Source organism: Crocodylus porosus, unplaced genomic scaffold (genome assembly GCF_001723895.1).
Source record: "Crocodylus porosus isolate Cpor-Errol unplaced genomic scaffold, CroPor_comp1, whole genome shotgun sequence".
Classification (NCBI taxonomy): domain Eukaryota; kingdom Metazoa; phylum Chordata; order Crocodylia; family Crocodylidae; genus Crocodylus; species Crocodylus porosus.
This window is the reverse complement of record NW_017728907.1, coordinates 29,511,250-29,531,335: the sequence shown is the minus strand read 5'-3', so window position 1 is coordinate 29,531,335 and position 20,086 is coordinate 29,511,250. Positions and strand designations below refer to the sequence as shown.

The following is a 20,086-nucleotide window of genomic DNA, read 5'->3' as shown; positions in this document are numbered from 1 at the left end:
GTGTTTAGGAGGAGGTTAGATGAACATCTTGCTGGGGTTGTTTGACCCCAGTATTCTTTCCTGCCATGGCAGGGGGTCAGACTAGATGATCTGCTCAGGTCCCTTCCGACCCTAGAAACTATGAAACTATGAAACAGGCAAAATTGTAGTGATATCAAAGGGTGCTGGTATAAGCTTTTTTCATGCAACTGTTGTCTCTGCATCATTGTGTAGTATTATATGTGTAACAAAACTGCTCTGATTTTAACTTTGCTTCACCCAAGGTCAAAATTAGAGCAATTTAGCTAATATGCATTGCTACAAGATCATATAAATCTAATAGTTAGATCTTAACAGCTGCTGAACACTCCTAAGCAAGAGTTCCCCCTACCCTTTTAAAGCAACTGAGAAGTAGGTTTGTTCATTCCCTAAAAAACTAAGAAATAAGCCACTAGCAGATATGAGACACAGTGGAATTCAGAGGAAAGCTGAAATGAGGGCCATGGGAAATGCTTAAAAATCAAGGTGGTGAGGAGGGCAGAAATCTCCAGAAAATTGCAAAGGAAATACAGAAGCAAAGATGAGAAATGCTGCTCAAGTTGATGACTAAGAAGCTCATAGATTATTCAGGAGAATGAAAGGGACCATCCAACTGACTTGTATTTTTAGATTGCCAAATATAATATAAAATCTTTCCTTTTTTGAAAGAAAGATAGATTGATAGAAAGGGAAAGACTGAAGTGTGCATCCTCTTGCAGTTCTCCGCAGCAGTAAGGGAAATGCAGATATATATATCTTTCCTGGAAACGCAGGTCTTGTAAAAGTGTCTGTTGAAGTACAACAAATGAATTCATTTCTGGTTTCTTTGCAGGATAAGTTATCACAAAGTAGTGGGATTAGTTACCAAGTAAGGGCATTTTTCACAGAGAACATCTTGCTACGAGTTGGCCAAATCCTCTACAATTCATTGCATTATTGTTTCTAATAATTGACATGAAGTTAGAGCCAGAATAGAGATTAGTGATAAATATTTCACAGAAGGAAATGAGTTTTGAGAAACATTTAACTGAGGAAAAATGAATATTTTAACAAGCGGGAAGTAGCAACTTATTATGAGCACAGGGTTGACTTTCAAAATAAGTGAAGAAGTAATAACATTGTAGAATAAGTGATGGGATCAGAAATTGCCTATGAATCAAGTTTAGACAGGAAAGAGGAGAAGATAACCTAGAAAGCACCATAAATGGAAAGAAAGATGAAAGAGAACAGGAATGTTTCTTTATCTTTAGTTTCTGTGGCTAAGTTGATGATGAAGAGGTCCATAGCTTTCTGGTTTCTTTACAGGGTCGCTCCTCTTACTCACCAGGTTCTACTGGCCAGATAAGAGCCTTGTCTCAGAATATTTTTTTCACACCTTGATATGGACCCCACAGTGTATTCAGTAGGACATTATGAACAGAATACTTGAATGAGAAACATACTCTTTTTCTGAATTTATCTAATTCCCTTTATTTTTTAAATCACCCAGTATTTAATTATTCCATATTAAGCGCTAGTGGAATGGAAAGAGAGTACCTGTATAGTCTTTTAGTCCTTAGATTCTTAGAGTTCTATGTGTTTTCCTAAAACTTCATAGGATTTATGTAAGTACATTTGAAAAGAATTAAATGTTAAGACTTTTTTGTGTTGTTTTTTTTTCCAGAGTGGTTCATCCTCTTCCCAAGGTAGCAGTGGCTGTCAAAATGTAGGTTCTTTTTCTCCACTTCCTTTAGAAATATCTCACGATTTGCTACTTAGTAATAGAACACTTTGATGTAAATTAGAATCAGCCCATTTGGGAGCTTGATTTGAAGAACTGTGTTTTTCTGTTTATGAAATTATACAATTTAAAAAATTGGAGGGTGAATTAAATTACTAGCTATTTATGCTAAGTACAGTAGTCTTATCCAAAGACCACAGGAATGATAGGTACCGGTATTTTCTCTACAGAGCTTGGAAGGAAGAGAGCGTAATTATCTTCTCAGATGAACAGTTCTATCCTAGCATTCTGCCTAGAGTGGTGTACTCGCATCCTGTACTTAGAAGGTGTAGTGGTCACTGGATTTTATACAGACGTGAATACACTGAACAAAAATAACTCACCAAAAACTTTAATTAAAGAGCAGCAGGCAACCTCTGCAGACCCTTGGTCTGTCTTTCACTCATTAGATTCAGGGGCCATCTCCCAATTCTCAACCTTTGTAATCTTCTAAATAAGAGAGTTTCTCTAAATTATAATTCCTATCACTACATAGAGGGGCTGAGTCTAAATGCTCAGCTACATAGCTATGATTAAGTAGGTTAGCACCTCAGAGTGCTAAGATGTTAAAATAGAGTTTCCACCCTCCTCAGGCCATTTATTTTCACTGAGGATATGAACAAATGTCCAGTTTAGGTACAATAAAACGGAGGAAGAGATGCTGCTGGGGAACATGTAGTAACTATTATAATCAAAATGCTACAACTTCTATATAGGCCTTTAGGGATACAGGTGAGGTAAACTGCCCTAACTTTGACCCTGGATGAAATCAGGTTTAAAGTTGAAATGGTTTTGCAAGTTGTACAGTAACAGTTTCCTTTGATAGCAATATAAGTATTGCATCTGTCTGTGCCCTGACCCAATATGAATAAGTTGATGTCTTTCCTTGTAATATGACTGCAGGTTATTTTATAGGAAAATTAACTTCTTGGGGTTTTTTTTCCAGGATGGAAATTCTGACTCAGACAGCAGCAACCGCTGTCCCCAGGTAATCATCCCATTCTCATTATTCTCATAAGTCATGTTGTATCAATGAGTTGACATATGAACATTTTTATGAGTCAAATTTATTTTTATGAAGTTATATAGAATATTAGAAGAATCATGTTTTTATAATCTATTATATAGAGCTACTAATAGGGAATGCCCTCAGCCAGTTAGTGCATTCTACATAGTTAATAACTCACAATGTGCAGTAATAAAATACAAGGTCTTGATCCTATAATAAATGGAGTTGTGGCATTGTCTCTGATGGCAGCAGGCACAGAAGATTCAAATCTGTTTCTCTGATTAGTTATGGGCATCAGCAATCTGATAAACATGATAATTTTACTATACCTGTAGCTTAACACTTGTGTCTAATCCAATTCATTTGCAGTTTTCTTACCATACGAAACTATTTTTTTTCCTGAGCCTGGAGGAAATATTTGAATTTTGCATCTTAAAAATCTGATAAAATAATAAGTTTCATCTAATAAATAAATGTTTCCCAGGACATGACCCAAGTAGAAGCAGTTATACATTATAATGGCATTCTCAGGACATATTTCTCTTTTAGCTGAGATTCCCTACTAAGGAATGAATATATTGGATCCTTTGTATGTGGCCATTTCTTAAACTCCCCATCCTTAAACCTTACATAATTAATAATTTGTGTCTGTTAACTATCTTAACGGCACAGGAGGACCTGTGCAGTGTTCCATTGTCAATACCATCCATGTAAGATGGATTTTCCCTGGAAAAAAAATATATTTTTCTTTAGAGACTGTTCCAATCAGAACATACAATGTTCATCATTTAAAAATGAGCATTTGCTGCTCACCAGCATTTTGTTATCCAAGATTTTTACTAAATCAGAAATCATATCTGCATGATTTAGCCTCCAATTAGTCCATGTTTCCTGTAACAAAGAATTTGCAGTCAGACAATCTTAAAATGAAGCTTTTCTCCCTTAATCTTTTACAGGATGGATTATTATCCACACACAACTTTGGTTCTAACCAAGCAAGCACCTCTTTATTTTTCTTCTTACTGTCTTACTTCACAACAGATTAGAAAGTTAAAGCTATGCATGATGGCTGTTGCATAGATATTCTTTCCAACTCCAACTTTTGACTCAGGCCCTCAAATATGAAGTTCTTCTTTATGCAGAAACAATTCCTGCACCTGGTTAAGCCAGCTGTATGGCCTCCAATCCAAGGCAGGTGGATAGTGCTATTACTAAAATAATGTCTGGATTTTTTTGTTTTCTTAACAGGGTGGATCCTCACAAAACTCTGGTAGCCAGGTAAGTGGCTTGTTCTTTCCCATTTTAAGGTCTTATTTTACTTCTGGTCATGGTAGCCAGTTATGGAGCTAGGACTTTGTCCATTGTATTTAATCCCTTTTATAGAATAAAATTAATGCAATAGTTATAGAATAATTATTATGTAGCAAATAACTGATTTCTGGCATCTTTCCAGGATTCACAGAGCAACTCAGGCAGCAGTAGTAGTTCTTGTGGTGAAGTGAGTACACTTTTTCCTGAGTTTTTGTGTCAGTTTGTCTCTTAGTAAATACATACTAACATATGTGTCATTCTAAAGGCTTATCTAATTTTTTGTTTTCATTCAGCTGTGGAAACTGTGGCTAACTTTTCTCTTTTCCATAAGTATTATCACTTTTTTTTCCTTGCACCCTAGTAAGTGCACTGTTGTCACTGATAACACTATAGGGGAAGTTTAAGTTTCAAGTAAAAACTGTTTTACAACCTTCATGAAAATATTTCCATTTTTACTGGAATTTATACAATATTTTACTTAAGGCAACACTTCTTTTGTGATCTTTTCCATTTATTTAACCTTGATCAAATAAAACCCCAATTAAAAAGAATGCAGTGGCACTGTATGTGCAAAGTGAGTAGACAATCCTAACCGAGTTTAATGCCTATTTTATTTTTACTGATATACTAAGATGAAAGCAGTGGATAAGCAGACCCTGAGTATATAGTCTCTTTGCTATTTACCTACATAAATATAAGCAGGTTTATGTAACTTCTATTAAAATAAGGCCTTTAAATATGGAAACATTTGTCTTGTTTCCAGAGTGGCTCTACATCTAAGTCTAATGGTCAAGTCAGCATGCTTTCTTTTTTCTACAGCATTTAATTCTTCTACTGAGGAACACTTAAATATCAGAACTAAGTCCGCTAATGGCATATAGGTTTTTTCCAGTGCAATTGATAGTTATATGGAAGATTTAAATTTCAAGTTATAGTGATTTCAATTGATATCCTTCAGTCAGCTGCTAATGCTGCTGCACAGATACTCATTACTGTACAATATTTTTATGGTACTACACATTAAATACATACATAAACCCATGACCTCTGATTAAATACTTCTCTAGGAACTAATTAACCATATGCCTACAGTATATAGCCACTACCAAGTTTTATGTCGGCCAGTATTCACATTAATTTAAATCTCCACATATGCCATTTTTTGATGTGCTTTTAATTAGTAGTTCTTCTTTGGCCATATTTCTCCTAATGCTCATGGGATTCATAAATTACACCCTGGGTAAATCTAGCAAGAATCTGCCCCCACACAATGTTTTTGAGTGAATTAAAGGAACATCTCATTACTTCTAGTTTGTGCTTTAGAAATTTTTTCATATTTGCTTATAGTCTCTGATGTTTTACTCTCACAGGTCTAGAGCAACTTTCTACCCTCAACTTGGGCTTTTTTAGCTTCAGTTCTTAGCACTACTAATCCTCTTACTTCATTAGATCCACTGCTACCTTTTAATCTCAGTTACTTATATGTTGACCTAAGAAGTGAGATTTAGAAGCAGGAAGAACAAAAAACTGAAAAATGCTTTTTTCATATATATCTTTTTGCTCTGCCTTGTAGATATTTCTAAGATATTTGTAGGTGTTCTTTGGGTTTGTCTACATTACATTCAAAAGTGTGGCTACAGCTCATATTCCAGTTACTTTTAAAGGAAGTTGTTCTGTGGGGCCAGTAACAGTATTGCCACAGAAATGCAGAGAGCAAACTGTAAACTGAAAAGCCCATCTGGGATCCTGAATATCACTTTTTTGCCTAGCCTAAACTGCTTTAAAGCCAGCTTGGGCATATCTTTCCTGAACTTCAGCCACACCTTTAATACACTTATAATACAGACATGCCCCATAACTCAGCTTTTTGTGTTTCTACTATCTTGGACTGATTTGTAAAACAAATTGGCTTTGAAGAGGGGAAGCTGTAGCTACCTCATCTTTCCTTAAAATCCCTCTTTAACAGGCTTCTACATATATGAAATGAACAGGTACAAACTGTATTAATTCCATAGGAGGAAATAGATTGGTTTGTATTTGAATTCCTGTTCAAACAAAGATAATATTTTCAATAGGTAAATGTCACTTACTTCTCATGTTGTAAGCTATGAACTGAACCTGTTCATGACCAGTTCATTTTTTTTACTGCCAAATAAACCTTCATATAACAGCTTTCCAAAGAGTGGTCTCATTAAATGTTCTCAAAAAGAACAGTATGTATTTCCCATGGTCCCACATTCCTTAGGGTAGCTAAGTCCAGATAGGCATATTTTCTTGAAAGTACTTTATTTGGACATACGGTTCTACAATACAAGAATGGTTTTCTGATTCCTTTGCAGAGTTCCTCTGGTTGTGGAAACAGCAAAGTTGTTGCTCGCGTAAGTGCACTTTTTCTCCACTGTATATAAGGGTTTGGCCCTTACAAGAAAATGAACATTTAGTTTACTCTTGGTTTAAAAAAAAAAAAAAAAAAAGGCCTAGTTTATATGGTGCTACAGTCTTCCTGTGGAGTGTCAGATACCTTCAGCATCTATTTCTTGTCAGAGGTATCTTGTTGGATTTGTGGACTATACTGAAATTAACTGTCATCCTCTGAGCTGAATATAGGAACAGGATATCACTGAAATCAGAATTTAGTGTGCTAACAGTTGGTGGCAAACATTAAGATGGGCTCTGACTGGTCTCTAATCGGTGCTTTAATGCATAAATATTTATGAACTAATAATCTCTTGTATTATAATCATGTATTAATTATTTTATTTGTTTGTTTGTTTGTTTATGTATTGATATTTAATTCGTGGAGCCAAAGAACTCTTGGTGTCATAAAAAAAATATAATCCATGTAAATCCTCATTCCTGAGTATACGTGTCAAACACTTCTCCCACTAATAGCTAATATTTTTTTCACAGGATCTATCCCATGTTCTGCACATTAGAAGTCTCAGTGAACAGGTAAGCAATGCCTATCATTCTTTCCAGAATTTTCCCCTGAGTTAGCTGCAATATTGCTAATATTAGACGTAGTTGGTATGTTATTTGCAAAACTAAGAACTGATCTTCACTTGAAGGCTAGGTACAGTTATTCAAAAAGCCCCAGGGTGAATTGATTCGATCTTTGTAGGTTAGTTTAAGCTGTGTAGATTGAACCAATAAGCAAGTGAACAGACATTCACTTTTTGATTCCAGAAGTGCAGCCACATGCCTGCAGTGGCCCAGGCCAGATGCCAAGGGGTGTTAAAGCATCCCTCCATGCTCAGCTGGAACAGACAGGTTGGGCCAAGGCTAGCCTGCCCACCCTACCCACATTGCTTGTCAGGAATGTGCAAGGCATCCTTGGGACGCTGGGGGGCTGTGAGTTAACTTGAATCTGAAAGGGATCTTGAGAAGAAGTTCAATAAACTGATTTAACCTAAATCAGTTAAGTCTGATACTACATCCATCCAGATTTCTCTTAAACTGGTTTCAGCCATTTTGAAAGTGTTTTATGTGAACTGAGCTCTTTGGCAACACGTAGGGGCATAGGGAGTGCACCCCTGAGATCAGCCATGCACCCCCTGGAAGCGCCAGCCGTCAAACTGGAAGTTTAGCTGCTGACTTGGTGATCAGCCACTGGGGGACCCCCCACCCCAATTGGTGATTGGCTGCTGGGGGACACCCTACCCCATCCACCAGACTTGGGAGGCACCAGTCGACCATGACTGAGCTTCTGTTGTGTTACAGATTTGAACCTGTTTCTGATCATTTATATCAGTTTATGTGTAATCTCTGTCCTTAGCCTAAGAGGAGATGAGGCTTTTCAACTGACTAGGAAAGACTTTCTAAAAATAAATGCTATTGGTTATGGGTCTACTTGCCTCCTTGACTGGCAACCTCCCTGTTAAACCAAAGAAGATTCAGAAGATAGCTTTTTATCAGTAGTAAAACTAGGGGTGGGCAAGAGGGGTACCAGTGCCAGACACGAACTTGGAGGGGTGCCAAAATCATCCCCATACAGAGTCTGTGCCCCAGCAGCAAGAGCAGCACCACAGCATTGCTCTTAAGCTGGCTGCTACTCTTTTAAGAGCAAGAGCCAGGGCAGGCAGAACACAAAGCAGCAACAAAACTTGTCCAGTACAATTTAATGGAGCATTTCCTGCTACAAGTTCTTTCTAGACTAAATATCTTGTGTGTATAAACATAGAGAAACAAGAAGTCCCTTTGCCTATGTGTACTTCTAGCCAACAGGAGTGATAATTTGGCTCCACTGGTACTCCATTTGCAGGGATATCTAACTCTATCCTGTAGAACTGTATTATTTAATCTATTGCTATACAAAGAAAAATGGCTTATTTCTGGTTCCCTTACAGAATGAACCTGCTACATCAAACAGCCGCGATAAAAATACTCAGGTAATGTGATTTCTTCTGTAGTTAAAATCTCATCACCTAAAGATGTTCAGTAAATAGCCATTTAAATTTCACACATTGTTTTCTCTTTATTCAAAAATTCAAAAGAAAAACAATATTTGTTCATAACCTAGAATAAAAATATCCATTTTCATTTGATTTCTTAAACTCTGGCAGTTAAGACACCAGTTAATAGCAGACGTTTTCAGAATGAAGTTACCTTTCAGAATGTGTGTCATACTTTGGACATATTTCAAACAGCTGTAAAAGACTGCAATTCTAGTCCAATAACATTTTCTACATACTGTACTCTTACTTTTTAGAGTTGTGTATGACAGAGTTACAAAACAATGGAGAATTAAGCCTTATCTCTTGTGCTGCTTCACTGCCTTTGGCAGATATGTAGGGAAGGTTCATGAAACCTGGTGTTTTGCAGAAGCCTTTTTACAAGGAAATAATTGGCTTCTAGTGTTCTTTATAGAATGAATTTTCTTCTATAGTAGTGGCAAAGTCAGTGATCAGATAAGCACCTCTATTCCTCTGTAGTTAGGAGTTGCTCACACGATTTATCTTTGTAAGTGAACACATATGCATCAGAAAGTAAGTCCCTTAGTTGCAGTGGGTGGGTTTTTGCAATTTTATTAACATAATGATATAAAAACTGAAGTTATTTGAAATCATCTGACCTGATGTGGCATGTTGATTTATTTCTGTTTCACATTGTTACAATGCCTGAAGGTCCCAGTCAAGGATCCAGGGCCCCTATGGACCAGATATTGTACACACGAAACTAAGATGGTCCCTGTCACAAAAAACTCAGTTTAGGTCAGTCTTACCATCACATCTCTAGGCTCCTGTGAGCGTCTCATTCCTCACTAAGGTTCCCCAAAACCATGTCTGTATGGATCATTTCCAGCCGCTAAACTGACTTCATCAGAGTACGTGACCCAATTTTGGCCGCCATTGAAAGAAAGAGATATCTACTGGTGTTGTTTGGTGGAGAGAAATAATATAGAGTCTGTGATACTTCATCAAGCAGTTACATATCATTAGGCATTTGAATAAGTCTTTTCATCAAAAAAATCTCTGGTTTCTTTATAGGATGGATCATTTATTGCACACAGTGACAGTTCCAGGGGCCAAGTAAGAACTTTCTCCATTATAGCTAATCTTCTCTCAAATGCTTTCTAGCAAGAACACACAAGAATCAGAAATAAGGTCCACTAATTCTGGTATAAGGGTTTTGAAGCGTTATGTACCAAGTTATTCTTGAAGAAATGCTGTTTTATTATTTGTTTATCCAAAATGACACTACTGGATCAAATCTCAAGGCTGCTACATTTATATACAGATGTACAATAGTTTTAACTGATGGAACAAAATGTAATACCCTTTACTCTGATTCCCTGCTGCCCTAAGAATTCATTATCCACATGACCCTTATGTGTCCCCAAAATTAAACATTATCAGGTTGTGTTGCCTACTTACTGTGCTCTAACACAAAGGTCTCAGTCACTCTGGGATGTTGCAAACTTTCCCCAACCTCAGTTCTACCTCTGAGACAGCAGTGCATCTAAAGAGAACTTTTATAAGATAATAACTAGTTTCTTATTTTCAGGGAGGCTGTGTTTGCCCTGGTGACAGTAGAAGCCCTGTCCAGGTAACCATTTCTTTCTTTTATGTATTTAGAGTGTTAACTAAACGTTTCTTTTAAGTGCATATGTGGACCAGATGCACTAGTGAGGGATGAAAACTTGCTGAAAAGCAATATGACTCATTTCAGGGTCTTTCTATACATACAATTACATATAAGATGACTGGTTTTGATTCTCCCATGAAATATTAGATATTCTGTAGTTTGGGGTACTGATATGAAAAGCAAAGTGGATATACTATCTTGTCTGTTGTCCTTCATTCTTGTCAGGCACCTAAGAACAGGACAGTTTGTTTTCCTGAAAGATTACTGTATAGCAAGAAGTTCATATAAGAATATAAAACCATTTTCTTGTTGTATACAGGCTGGAACTTCCACATACAGCAGCAATGGCTCTTCTGGCCAGGTGAACATGTTTTCTCAGAGTTAAATGCCCCCAGTATCCTAGTTACTGTGTCCACTGTATTGAAAGCCAATGGGCAATGCTAAATGGTGTCTATTATTGAATTTTGATCAGGAAAAATGCATTTTCCCCATTGCACCAGATGAATTTAAATACAGAATTAAACTTCCACATACAGTAGTGGTGGATCTTCTGGCTAACTGGGTAATCTTTCTCAGAGCTAAATGGCCCCTAGATACTCTGTTCACTTCATTAGAAGCCAAAAACCAATTCTAAATCGTGGTTATTACTAAATGTTGATCAGAAAAGATGCATTCTCTCCAGTGCATCACCTTAATTAAAATGGTTTTAATAGTAATTTAAATTAAATTAGTACAGCTTGGCGTCTAGACAAGACCCAAATCTTCCATTCACTTTAGTTTCTGAATTTTTAATTTCACCTACAGTGTACATATACTCCACAGAAAACCATGGGTTATTTTCATCTAGGAATACCATTCTGTAAAATGAAATCTTTCACAGAAAAATGACACTTAGCCCTGTGTGTTCTGAAAACTGAATGCAAACACACCCTGATTTTAGGAGCCAAATTTTAATCTTTTCTCTTTTATGAATCTTCCACCAGTGAATCTTTTGGACAGGTAAAAATACATTTGCTTCCTTTTTAAGAACTGACCCCCAATGAACTGATCAGTAAAAGACAGGTATGAAGCTGCAGGTCAGTTTTCTTGTACTGTGGCCCATTTTCTAGTCTGCTTTTCTACCTAGCAGCTTAGTGTAGGACCTATCCTGTTACAGTAGCTCATCTGCAGAACTGTAACTGTTCTTTGTTTTCTCTGCAGTATGGACCTTCCCCACAGAGCTCAAACCAGTCTGATGATAAGGTATATGCCCTTTCTCCTCTGTATGAAGATCAGTTTTCTGCTTTCTGACTCTATCCTTTATCTTCAAATTCAGATCAAAATCAATCTGTTGTAATGTAGAATGAGTTGGTCATTTTGTCTCCATAGTTATCTTAGTTTTCTTGTTACTAGATAAAATATTGGGGGGCCCCACGTTGCTTTCACCCATCCCACATTCCAGGATTGGACCCCAGGGAACCCACACTTCCTCCACCTCGTCCTGCATGCTAAGATCAGGCTTTCGGAGCCCTGCGCTGTCTCCTCCCAATCCTGTGTGCCAGGATTGGGCTTCAGGGGCCCTTGCCATCCTCCATCCCCTCAGGTCAGGATTGGGTCTGACACTGCCCTGGCATGTCCAATCTAGCACACAGGGTCACAGCCCACAGAACTCCCCATGGACCTGTGACACAGTGGTGGTGGCTGGATCTGGCTCACAGCCTGAGGGTAGAGCACCCCTGGACTAGAGAAGTCACTCTAATCTATTCTTCCCAACAAAAAGAAAAATAAACAAAAAACTATGTTATTTAAACAGTCTTTGAATTAATTGGTTTACCTTTTTTTTGCAGGGTTCATCTTCCTCAGGAGGCATTCAGTCTGTTGAAAGGGTAAGAACTCCTCATCTTGGGCACTTACACACATGCCCAACACCTGCTTCAGCGCGGTCTAATAGAACGCTCTAGTAGCCTTGGCATCCCATGTATTCAGCATCCCTGCATTTCAAAATGGCACCGGGATGCTTTAACTAAAGCTTGTTGAATGAGCTGTATTTAAAGCACCTGCACCACCATTTTGAATCTCAGAACACTGAATACACAAGATGCTGTGGGCATCTTAATTAGAGCGGGTCCTGAGAGCCACTCTAATTAATCACCCCAGAGCATATGTAAAGATGCCCAATGATTTCAACCCAATTAATATCTTTTCCCTGAAAAGAACAATGGTCAACTGTGTATAAAAATGGGTCATGTGTTTGGTTATGATGTTAGATTTCCACAATCATTTTGTAATTTATATATACACTTTGGTTTCAAGATGCCCTTTGATATAAAAGTAACTAGTTTTCCATCCTTTACAGAGTTCTTCTTCCTCTGAAGGCAGTCAGTCTGGTGGACAGGTAAGCACAAAATTTCCACCATATTGATCCAAAACTGGACTTTTCACTGAAATATAGAACTAAAGGAATATAGAGGTATCTAGCTTAGATTTCTTTCAAGAAACTTCACAGAATAGCAATGTAGAATCAATGGAGACAATATAATATTAACTCTCCATCATTTTTAACACAGACAAATAAGTTTTTAAAAAAAGGATAAAGAGTAGGGGCTCTTCCATCAAATAAGCCTTGATTTAAAGAAGACTAATGAAAAAGAAAGTAATTGTTTCCGTTATAGTTGGGGTGGGGTATGCTTAAGCAGTAAACTGAAGAAATGACTGCAACACAGGTAGGCAGAATTTTGTGATCTTTAGTCTTTAATTGTGTTAGCACAAGTAAAGATAGCTGTGAAGCTGCAGCAGCACAGGCTTCAGGATATTTTTAATGATCAAAGCACATGTCAGCATATATTTGCTTGCTGATACTATAACCCTGCCTTTATTTTTGCTGTTGAAGCATGACTTTGATTTCAAAAAGTACTTTCACACTTAAGCAACTGGTTTCTCATCTTTTACAGGGTTCCTCAGGAGGCAGTCATTCTGCTGGGCAGGTAAGCATTCCCCATTCAGAGTGTTTCTTGTTTGGTTGGTTTTTTCCCCCCAAGGCTAGAAAATTAGAGTTTTAGCTGGATGAGGAAGAAAAAGAAAAAAAATCCATGTTTAAATAATTCATTTTAGATTCTCATTTCCAGGAGTATGGAAGGGCTGAAAAACATGTGTAAGCTTGAGAGCTGGTTCAGGTTTTGTTGGTCTTTCATTGCACAAAAGACAGTAAGAAAGTGTCTTCCCTTCCAACACGCCTTGATACAAAGAAACCCTCTAACACAAAAATAACTGATTTTGCCTCTTCTCTAGGCTTCCTCTGTTTCAGGAGACAGTCAGTCCAGTGATGAGGTAAGAATTCTTCTCACAAGATTTGTGTTTAAAGTTCTTCCGTAGTATTCCCCTTAAATGTAAATCTGACACTTTACTGGTTCATGGAAGTAAATGAACATCTGAATTTCCAACACAGCTTTAGTTTTACAGAAATCATCTTTGAAATTTTCCATAGAAAAAGATTATAAAATAAAGTGAACTGAAAACTAAACTTTTATTTTTAGCATTGAGAAGGGTCCCTTCATCAAACTGTTCAGGAAATGGAACAGGATCCTTTAAATGGAAACATATGATTTCTCACTTTTTGGAAATTATACCTATCATAGTATCATCACCATTAAAAAACATTGCCTATTCCCAGGCAAACAGATCTTTTCCAAAGAAAGCATATCTTGGTTAGTAAATAGTCAACACTCCTGAACCTGTGTTTTGCTCTAAGACCTTTTATAATACATTTGGAGTTGGAAATTAGAAAAGGGATTCTAACCATCAGACAGGTGAAGTTCTGGAACAACCTCCCAGCAGCAGTAGTGGGATCCAGAAATCTAACTTCTGGTTTGATCGAGCTTCATCAGGTTGCATTTTAGTTATGATGATAGAGTGGCAATATCAGGGATGTGGGCTCTGTTGGATAACTGAGGAGGTCTCTCATTTGTAATTAAGACAATAACCCTTTCCTGTTTCTTTTACAGGAAGAATGTGCATCCTCTAAAGAGAGTTCAGTAAGTGTTTTAGCTCCCTGCATGGACATATTTCCTTTTTTGTCAATTATCCATGTTAACATGATCAGATCCATTTATTTTTGTGCAGTAGTCTTTTCAGCCTAAATGTCCCTGTGGCCAGCTTTATATTGCTTGAGATGAAAATAGATATTTCACATTATTAAGTGTTTGGAGAGGGGTGTACCTTTGCTGATTCACACAGTAAGAGTTATGCTTAATTTATCATGCAGCATAGCAGTCAACCGATTCTGGTTTTCATATAATACTTGAGGAGCAGTGTCTTTCCCTGCAAGAACAGACCTGATTTCACCAAGTGCTTGGTTTTGCCAAAAAATTGTAACTCATGCCAAAGAATGTGCAGTGTCAACTCCGTGGTTTGCCCAAGCATGAAAATCTGTCCGGGAGCAGACTAATTTACCTCACCTCCCTTGCCATTTCTGCTGATACAATACACCTCAACAAAGTGACTAAAGAAAAGACTGTAAAATAGGGCAGTAAGTGCTAACTACTACAAGGCTTTGGACAATCAGAACTGTAATGTAAAACAGGAAAAGTCCGCACTTAGGGCTTTCCTTAAGTTTCTAATACTAGTACCCTCTAATCAGCCATGGTTACACAGGTAATATATATAATACCTGTATATAATACAGGTAATATTCATGGACCTCATGCCAGTCTTGGTAAATGGAGCAGATATTAAGTCAGAATCATGGCATTTGTCTCTGAAAATATTAGAATGGGGAGTGGTGAGAAGTGGGAATTTTATTTTTTTGTCTGGTGGGAAGAGATGGTTACATTATTTTATCATATTTTTCTTTTTCAGCATGAATCTCATACTCTACTCAGAAGTCACCCCTCATCAGGGGTAAGCAATTTCCATATGTCTTTCTGTGTTTTGCCTCAGGCTGCATTTTAAAGAGCTTCAGAAAGTAAAATCATGCTCAGTGAACCAGGTCTTCTAGAGTCTACTTCCATTTACAAAGAAGGAACTGCTTGGGATGAAGCTTGTGAGCTTCTTAACATTCAGTTCCCTCTTCTGTTTGAAATACTGTCCATGTGAGAGGCAAGGATTCTTAGGATGATCTCTTTTATTGCACCACCAATGTACTTGGGATAAAGTTAAACAAACTTCAAATGCATGACCTAAGGAAGAATTTCTTGCATGCTAAAGCTTGTCTAACTTTAGCTGAACTACATACTTGCGCCAATAAAAGATATCAACCTAAAAAATCTTTGCCTTTTGCATTAGTTTTGGACCATCAGAGCTGCAACATCACTTTTACAGTACGAAATACTGTTCAGTCATTCTTATGGATGCTAAGGTGTCCCATGACCTTATTCTTAATCCCAACATTTGCCCTGTTAGTTTGCTTGCTAGAAAGTTCACACTCATTTTAAGCATAAGAGCAGCACCTACTGATTACAAAAAGAAAGTGTCAAATGAATTTCCCTTATTGCTTTCAATAACTTCTGAAACTACCTCTACATCTTCCCTCGCCATGTAATTTATGCTCGCTAGATTAAAGCCATCATTGCTGCATCTACCTATGCTGGAGTCCTGTCTTATGTTGTAGTCCAGACACACTCCTTGGTTTCAAGAATCACTTTAAGATGTAAAGAAACCAGCATGAGGTTCCTCTTCCTCTGGAGGCAGTCATTTTGGTGGATAGGTACAAACTGGTTTCCCATATTTTGACCCAAGAGTTCCTTATTCTAGAATGGGACTTTTTACTAGACTATATAAGAAAAGGAACATGCAAGAATATGGCCTAATTTCTGCCCAGAAATATCACTTTACGTCTGTTCACAGACTAGGAAACAAGAGACAAAATAGCATGTTCAGCCTCTGTAGTTTGTAACACTAAACAGAAAAGTCAGTCATGAAAGATATGGGACTTTCATCCAGTAGGCCTTGATTAAGGCCCATGAAACAAATTTACTTGTTTCTGTTTGTCTCCAGGACTCATCGTCCTCAGTAGACAGCCAAGGCAGTGGAAGGGTAAGAACTCTTCCTTTTCAGTATGTGTGCTGTTGTCCCAGAGAACTGCTTTCTCCTGCTTCCATGTACAAAAATGGAATATCTGAGTAATCTTGTTTTTGTTTCTGGTTAAATTACCCAAAATAATTTTCTACTACTTATGGGGTGGAGAGAAAGAAAGGACTCCACTTCTCTCTGGTTTTTTATTCCACAAAAGTAAGAAAGGAAATTTTCATACAAATAGTCCATTTTGGGTATAGTTACACAGCAAACCAAAAGTGTGATTATGGTACAGACATATTTGGGCTTCCTTAAGTGGAATTAATAAAGGTAAAGATAGCAATGAAGATGCAGCACCATGGCCTTCAGTAATGATTGGCAACCACAACATGTACCTACACTCCTAGAAACCTTCTGGTGGGTTCATAGCCCATAACCTACTTCCTGCCTCCATAGCTTTACTCCCAAAACTAACTGTGGTAGCAAGACTGTGGTTAGGGTGACATTCTCACCTTCATTTTACTACCCTTTTTGGCTTTGAGAAGCCCTTGGACATGGAAGTAACTGGCCTCACACCTTTACAGGATCCCTCTCCCACAGGAAGCAGCTATTCTGGTGGACAGATCTTCATTTACAATGTTTATGTTTTAGTCCATATGAATTTCTTTCACCAAAACATGGCAGACCTTCCCTGTATGCAACAAACTGCTCTGAGTTATTCATTTCAGCTGTTCATTTTAAGCAATGGGGAATAGTGCTGGAGGGAGGGAAGGGAAGACATGAAATCATGTTCCTCTTTCACTGGTCTTTCAATCCATAAAATTAATTAAGAAAGTAGGTTTCCTTCTTAAGAGGCCTTAATACCAAGAAGCCCTTTGACATAGAAATAACTGGTTTCTTGGGGTTCACCCAAAAGGTCTTACAGCAAAATAAGGTAAGAAATAACAAATATGGATATGGGTGCCATTAATCAATAAATCCAGGAAAGAAACACAAACTTTTAAATAGAAATATATAATTGCATATTATTCAGCGCTTTATACCTTTTGTGGTATCTTCACCCTAAAGATAACTGCCTAATCACAGGTAGAATGACCTACTGCAGAGGAATGAGCTCTTGATTTATTAAATACTCAACACTCTTTACCCTGTGTTTTGCTATAAGGCCTTTTATAAAAGGCCCACTTGGGCTGGAAATCATAAGAGAAATTCTAACTATCAGAATGTTGATGTTTTGGAACAGCTTCCTAGCAGGAGCAATGGGATCCAGAAATTGAACTCCTATTTCAATGGAGTTTGTAGTTTAGTTATGATGTCCATAAAAACAGGGATGTGGGCTCTGTTGGATAATCAAGGAGGTCCCTTTATATGTTTCTCTGGTCTCAACACAGTAATTGTTTTCTGTTTTCTTTACAGGAAGAATGTGATTGCTCTAAGCAGAGTTCAGTAAGTGTTTTTGTACTTGGTATGTCTGTCCCCTTGTCTTCTCACTATTGAAACCAAAATCCAATTAACTGAGTTAGATGCACGTATTTTTATACCAAACCTTTTTTAAGCCCAAATGGTCCTCCAGCTAACTTTATATTTTTGAGATGACAGAAGATATTTCAGATTATTAGAGAAGGAGGTTTGTATCTATACTGAACTACAACTATAGTTATGATTAGTTTACCATGCAGCATAACAGTGGCTGGATTCCTATTTTCAGACCATAAATAAGAAAAGCAGTATATTATCCTTCAAGAATAGACCTGATTTAATCAAATGGTGGGTTTTGCCAAGAAAGTCACTCACACAAGGGAGCATGCAGTGCCAACTCTGCAGCTTGTCCAACCATAAAAATTCACCTTGGTCCCCTTGCCATTTCTGCTTATAAAATATATGTGAAGAAAGTGCCTGAGGAGTAGATTGTGAAACAAGGTGATAAGTACTGACCAGTCCAAGCCCTTGGACAACTGACCTAGAATACACATTCACAAAGATATTAATATGAAGTTTTTTTTAAACACAGGGATATATGGCCTATTTAGGGAGAGATGACCTTACTCCGGTCTTTAATTACACAAAAGAAAGAAAGGTGTCTCACCTTCAGACAGTCCCTTTGCATCTATCTACAAAGCAGACTTTATAACTAAGGCCTAACCTAAGCAGTGCTTGCTTTCCATGAGCTAGCATGGGTAACAGGTGCATGGATTTCACCATGAACTAGCACTTTATTGTGTCTAGTAGTATATAGTTCATGGTGATGCTCTTTTCATAGCTTATACCAATAGGGCAACCCCTGCTACAGAACCACCTGATGTTGCAGTCCAGATATATTATTTGATTCCAAGAATGCCACTTACATAAACCCAACTGCTTTCTTCTCTTATCCAGGGTTCCTCTTCTGAAGGCAGTCAGTCTGGTGGACAGGTAAGAACCCATTTTTCTCTGATTAGGACCAGTGGGTTCTGGACAATCAGTGCAATGCACACAAAAAGGAAGATGTAGTTATCTGGCTTTATTTATTTTGGGAATCTTCATATTTAACCACTTCACAGAGTAAACAGCATAAAAAGGTCTGCCCTTGTAGTTTTCCTTGTACAAAGGAAAATCCATAACAGGAAAGGGCCATTTCATTAACTACGACTTGATTTCTAGAAAGCCCACGAAATAGCAAGTAATTCTTTCCATTTTTTCCCCAGGATTCATCTTCCTCAGGAGGCAGCCAAGACAGTGGAGCAGTAAGAACTCCTCCTTCTCTGTCTTTATCCTAATGTCCTTCTCATGAACATCTTTCCTCTTAAAATGACCTTACACTGGTGGGTAAAAGTAGCCCAGTAGACCTATTCTGGTTAAACTAATCTAGATAAGTCTTTACAAAGGTTGCTTCTGTAATGAGGACAAGCAAGGGTTTGTGTTCACTTTCCTCAAGCATTTTTTCCCACAAAAGCAAGGAGTCTTTTGGGGATATTCTTGCTTAGTAGACTGAAGGTATGATCATAGTACAGGTAGGCACAGTTGTACTACCTTTATTGGAGATGCCACTGGTAAGAATAGCAGTGAAGATGCAGCAGTAAGGAATTCTGTCAAGGCTGATAACCAAAATACCTAGCCTCTCAGAGGAATTGTGGTCTGGTTGCTAGCACATGCCAAGGTCATGTTACTGTGTCTTCATTGATTCATTTCACTCCACCAGAATTTATCACATCATCTTAATGGCACATGTAGATGCACCCAGTAAGTCTCTTCCTCCAAAAAAGAACAGTATCTCTGAGTGTACAAGTAAAGGACAAAGTATTTAGCTTCCCATTTTTCAGCCTTCACATTAAATCACTTCCTAGGGTAGTGTTCTAGAATAAACTGGATACTTCCTCCTCGGGTTGTTGTCATTCTGGTGAGCCAGGAACATATTTTAATTCACAGACTTTACATGTTTCTGACAGGAAATTCCTTTCACTAAAAATGACAGCTCAGTGTTATATGGAGAGAATAAATTCAAAGTAATCTGGTTTACGTTGGTAAAACCTCCATTTACTTTACCTTCATTTACTTAGTAAATGGAAGCTTCACAAGTAGTAAGCCAAAATCACAGCATTTGACTCTGAAAGTATTACAATGATGAGTGGGAGGGAAGGGAGAATTATAGATTTTTCTCTGAATGGAGGAAAAAGTTAATTTATTTGGATTTATTGTTATTTCTTTACAGATCGAATCATCTGATCTAGTCAGAAGCCATATCTCTAGAGAAGTAAGTAATTTGCATCTCCTTTTTCTGAGTTGTCTTACAGATGGACTTGATTTCAAGTTTGCATATAAGAGCTGCAAAAAGTAAAATCACACCCAAAGGTGTATACAAGTCAAAGGTTCTGTAACACCAAGCAGAAAAGCAAAAGTAATAGGCCGGTTAGTCTTACCTTGATCCCAGGCAAGCTGTT

General features: G+C 37.6%; 1 protein-coding gene across 1 annotated transcript in view; it reads left to right on the top strand.

Moving 5' to 3' along the window:
- Positions 1–20,086, top strand: part of LOC109307251 (hornerin-like) — a 60,066-nt gene that overhangs the window by 33,986 nt on the left and 5,994 nt on the right. Inside the window, exons 25-45 of the mRNA XM_019531038.1 lie at positions 1,682–1,723; positions 2,724–2,765; positions 4,035–4,064; positions 4,240–4,284; positions 6,437–6,475; positions 7,008–7,049; positions 8,444–8,485; positions 9,584–9,625; positions 10,101–10,142; positions 11,382–11,423; positions 12,008–12,046; positions 12,517–12,555; positions 13,112–13,144; positions 13,449–13,487; positions 14,162–14,191; positions 15,015–15,056; positions 16,152–16,190; positions 17,586–17,615; positions 18,546–18,581; positions 18,854–18,892; positions 19,858–19,899. Coding sequence (XP_019386583.1) covers positions 1,682–1,723; positions 2,724–2,765; positions 4,035–4,064; positions 4,240–4,284; positions 6,437–6,475; positions 7,008–7,049; positions 8,444–8,485; positions 9,584–9,625; positions 10,101–10,142; positions 11,382–11,423; positions 12,008–12,046; positions 12,517–12,555; positions 13,112–13,144; positions 13,449–13,487; positions 14,162–14,191; positions 15,015–15,056; positions 16,152–16,190; positions 17,586–17,615; positions 18,546–18,581; positions 18,854–18,892; positions 19,858–19,899 — 816 coding nt within the window. The remainder of the gene's footprint in view (positions 1–1,681; positions 1,724–2,723; positions 2,766–4,034; positions 4,065–4,239; positions 4,285–6,436; positions 6,476–7,007; positions 7,050–8,443; positions 8,486–9,583; positions 9,626–10,100; positions 10,143–11,381; positions 11,424–12,007; positions 12,047–12,516; positions 12,556–13,111; positions 13,145–13,448; positions 13,488–14,161; positions 14,192–15,014; positions 15,057–16,151; positions 16,191–17,585; positions 17,616–18,545; positions 18,582–18,853; positions 18,893–19,857; positions 19,900–20,086) is intronic.